This window comes from Suricata suricatta, chromosome 5 (assembly GCF_006229205.1).
Source record: "Suricata suricatta isolate VVHF042 chromosome 5, meerkat_22Aug2017_6uvM2_HiC, whole genome shotgun sequence".
Lineage (NCBI taxonomy): Eukaryota > Metazoa > Chordata > Mammalia > Carnivora > Herpestidae > Suricata > Suricata suricatta.
This window is the reverse complement of record NC_043704.1, coordinates 747636-751200: the sequence shown is the minus strand read 5'-3', so window position 1 is coordinate 751200 and position 3565 is coordinate 747636. Positions and strand designations below refer to the sequence as shown.

Below are 3565 nucleotides of genomic sequence, written 5' to 3'. Positions count from 1 at the left end.
CCCGGCCTTCCCAGCTCACATGTCGTCACGCCTTTTCAGCCCTAGAACTGAGTCCCTTCACTGCTTTGCCCTTGGAACCAGTTGGGCAGGAGTCCTGCCTCTTCCTTAAGAGAAGCACGGAGTTGTGGCTTCAGGGGGCCGGCCCCTCGTTCGTGGGGCCAGAGATGAGCAGCGGGGCAGGCGAGGAGTGAGGCGTAGGGCCAGAGGAAGGGACCACCCCACCCACCCTCCCCGAGGAGACACCGCCCTCGTCGGGGCCCCGGTGGCCGGCGGCAGGCCCGGATCCTTCATGCATGACGTGCTCCTGCGTCCTCCAGGGGAGACGGATTCTGCTCCCCGGGCTCCCGACCCCACGTGACAGTGCTCGAGCAGCCTGGCTCCCAGCAGCCCCGAGTCTTCACCCACGTGGTGGGTGTAGGGGCCACACTCTGCCCTGGGGCGTCTCCTCTGAGCCTGTACGGAAACTGGGTCACTAATGACAGTCCCTTCCTCTTATTCGGCCTTCTTCTGAGCTGAGCAGAGCCTGGGCACAGTGGGCGGGGCCACGGGGTGCAGTGGGTGGGGCATGGCCATGGCGGGCGGGGCCTGGGCACGGAGGGTGGGGCCACGGGTGCAGTGGGTGGGGCCTGGGCACGGTGGGCGGGGCCACGGGGTGCAGTGGGCGGGGCCTGGGGAGATGGGCCAGGAAGTGGAGGAAGCTGGGCAGCTCTGGAGCAGGGACGTCTCTCTGGAGACTGGAGACCCTGACGGTGCAGTGAGGCAGCCGACCTAACCCAGGAAAGGAGAGCAGAACTGAGATGCTGAAGGTCACTTAGGGACAAGAGCGAGTTCAGATGCACCTGTGTCTACATGAGCTATTGTCACTGCCTGGGTCCTGAGGTGTGTCGTTTGTCAGTGGATTTCCTCCCTGCACACCGGCCGCACCAGAGCTCAGAGCTGCCCCGGGCCGCCCTGCCCCGTGTGTGGGCCCAGCTGCCCCCCCGGGGGGCCTCTCTAGGGCCCGTTGCCCCCACACCGCGGTGTGGGCCCCCACAGAGAGCTGGTCTACACCTCAGGCTGCCATCCAGCCCCACGTGTGGCTGTTTCTGCGTCCCGAGGAGCCCTGGCTCTGGTCCTGCTGACCGCGTAATTCTGGACGCCCGCCCACTCCTCACACAGCCCAGAGTGCCCGGAGGTCACTGCGTCCCCTCTAAATGGGTCACACGGTGGGAAGGACAGGGAGCATCCGCTGCACCCTCAGACTTTCCCCAGGTTCATCCAGGGCAGGTTCTGGGCAGCAGCGAGCTTTAATCTGGCCTCAGACAAACACTCCTCCACCCGAGGACGCAGCCAGCTGCGTGCTCCCCGTGCCGGGCCCTGGAGGACACGAGGGCAGGTGACACCCCAGGTGCCTCTCGGCCTGCGGACCTGTCAGGACCGCAGTGGCGGGGGTACCAGGCAGGGCCCCGCACGGCGGCAGCCTGGAGTTCCTGGAGGGGGCGCCCGAGGCTCCGCTGTCCCCGGGCCCCTGCGGGGCCCTGTGCCCGCTCGGCTGGGGTGGGGGCGCTTCGTGAAGGAAGCCCTCCGTCCTTTTTCTAGCTAATAGGCTGCATAATTGGACGCCAAGGGACCAAGATCAATGAAATTCGACAGATGTCCGGAGCTCAGATCAAAATCGCCAATGCCACAGAGGGGTCGTCGGAGCGCCAGATCACCATCACGGGGACCCCGGCCAACATCAGCCTCGCCCAGTACCTCATCAACGCCAGGTGCGCGCTCGCGAGGCCCTGCCCGGCGCCGCCGGCAGACAGGGTGCGCCCCGGCGGGAGCCCGGACCAGGCCCCGCCCCCCTGGGGGCTTCCCTCTCCTGGCTGGGCGTGGGGGTGGGCGCGATGGAGACAGTCCCCACACCCCCTTTGCACGTTCACACCTGACCTCTCACCTGGAGCGTCACAGGCTGGAGCATTTCCGGGCAGGCGGGGCCAGCCGTACCCTTGGCTGGCTCGTCACGTGGTTTCAGAGGACTCGGCCCTGGCCCCCTGCTCCCCCGCGCCCCTCGGCTGCCCTGCCCGGGGTGTCGGAGAACACGTGACCGCACAGGGAGGGAGGACCCCCTCTTTAACTCAGAGTGTCCGGGCTCTCGGGGGGCCGCCTCTGCTGCTCGGGCAAGGGGACACCGGAGCCCCTGCGCACAGACGGTGGTGGCCGTGCTTGTCCGTGTGGTTCTTGTCACACCGCTGATGTGGTGGCAGGAAAGGCAGGCCCTGCCGGCCTGGGCCCTGGTGGCTCCTCCTCCCTCCGCCCTGCCTTGGTCTCTAGTCCTGGCCACACATCTGTCACAGGCAAGAGGGAGACTGCGACAAAGGCTATGAAAACACACGGGGCCGCGGCGCCTGGGGGCTCAGCCCGTTGAGGGTCTGACGCCTGATTTCGGCTGAGGTCGTGATCTCACAGCTCATGGTTCAAGCCGCGTGTTGGGCTCTGTGCTGACAGTGCAGAGCCTGCTTGGGATTCTCTCTCTCCCACCCTCTCTGCCCCGCCACTGCTTCCTTTCTCTCTCCCAAAATAAATAAACCTAAACACGCACGCACGCGCGCACACGGGGTGAACCTTTCGCTTCTGGAACCGTTGTATGAGAACATTGTGACCTATCTTCTCTGTGCCTTTGTGTCTTCCAGGCTGACGTCTGAGGTCACTGGGATGGGCGCACTCTAACCGTGCCCAGCGGCCTCCGCTCCGCGAACCTGACCCCCACCCGGCTCGCACACTCTGTACAGACCGCCCACCTGCCCTGCGTCGCAAATATAAATAGAGGTTTTCTTTACTACCAGATGTTATATGCCGTAGACTTACACACACCAACAAAGCAGATCTATATTCTGTGTGTGTCGGCTCCAGGCTCTGTCCCCGACCCCTCTCTGGGAATTAATTTATGCCCGTCTGTTCATGCATTGGCATGCGGTGTTCATTATTTTAAATGCTCTGGGGGCATTCTCATCTGTGACATTTTAGAAATACCATCCCTTAGTGTCCATGTACCTGTTTGAGAATTGCTTTGACATCTGACAGCACTTCCCACAAGCCGTCTCTCCCAGAACTGTGGCTGCTCTGAGCGGGTTCGCACCCGCCCGGCGGCCCCCACCCCCGTGCTGACTCTGCTCCCCAGAGCCTGTGCGGGGGGCGGGGAGCAGCTTGGAGGATGGGGTCCTGACCCACGGCGCGGGTGAGGCAGGGGTGCTGGAGTCCTGACCTCACTGAGTCGTCACGTCAAGTGCTGGGGACGCACACGTGGGCCCCGAGGCGACTTCCGGGGTGGCTGGCCAGGAAGCGCCTCTGCACCACGGCGGAGTTCAATAAATGTTGTGCGCTGCCCCCCACTGGCTCTGGATCCTGTCTGTGCCCTCCACCCCCTCCGGCCCGCACGAGCACGGGCACACGCCCCTGGTGGCCGCCTGCTGGCTCCTTACCCAGATCAGGATCTCGTTCCTGCCCAGCCCTCCTCAAATGTCTGGCTTTGCCGCTTTTGCAGAACTTCCAATCCCGATAATGGAAACACCATTTCTAATTGGTAGAACTCACCTCTCCC

At 64.2% G+C, this 3565-nt stretch overlaps 1 protein-coding gene across 1 annotated transcript in view; it reads left to right on the top strand.

Moving 5' to 3' along the window:
* The window catches only part of PCBP3 (poly(rC) binding protein 3), a 59606-nt gene extending 56250 nt beyond the window's left edge, over window positions 1-3356 (top strand). Inside the window, exons 15-17 of the mRNA XM_029940593.1 lie at window positions 304-408; window positions 1579-1748; window positions 2658-3356. Of these exons, the coding sequence (XP_029796453.1) occupies window positions 304-408; window positions 1579-1748; window positions 2658-2694 (312 nt within the window). The 3' untranslated portion in view covers window positions 2695-3356. The remainder of the gene's footprint in view (window positions 1-303; window positions 409-1578; window positions 1749-2657) is intronic.
* The last annotated feature ends 209 nt before the right edge of the window (window positions 3357-3565 follow it).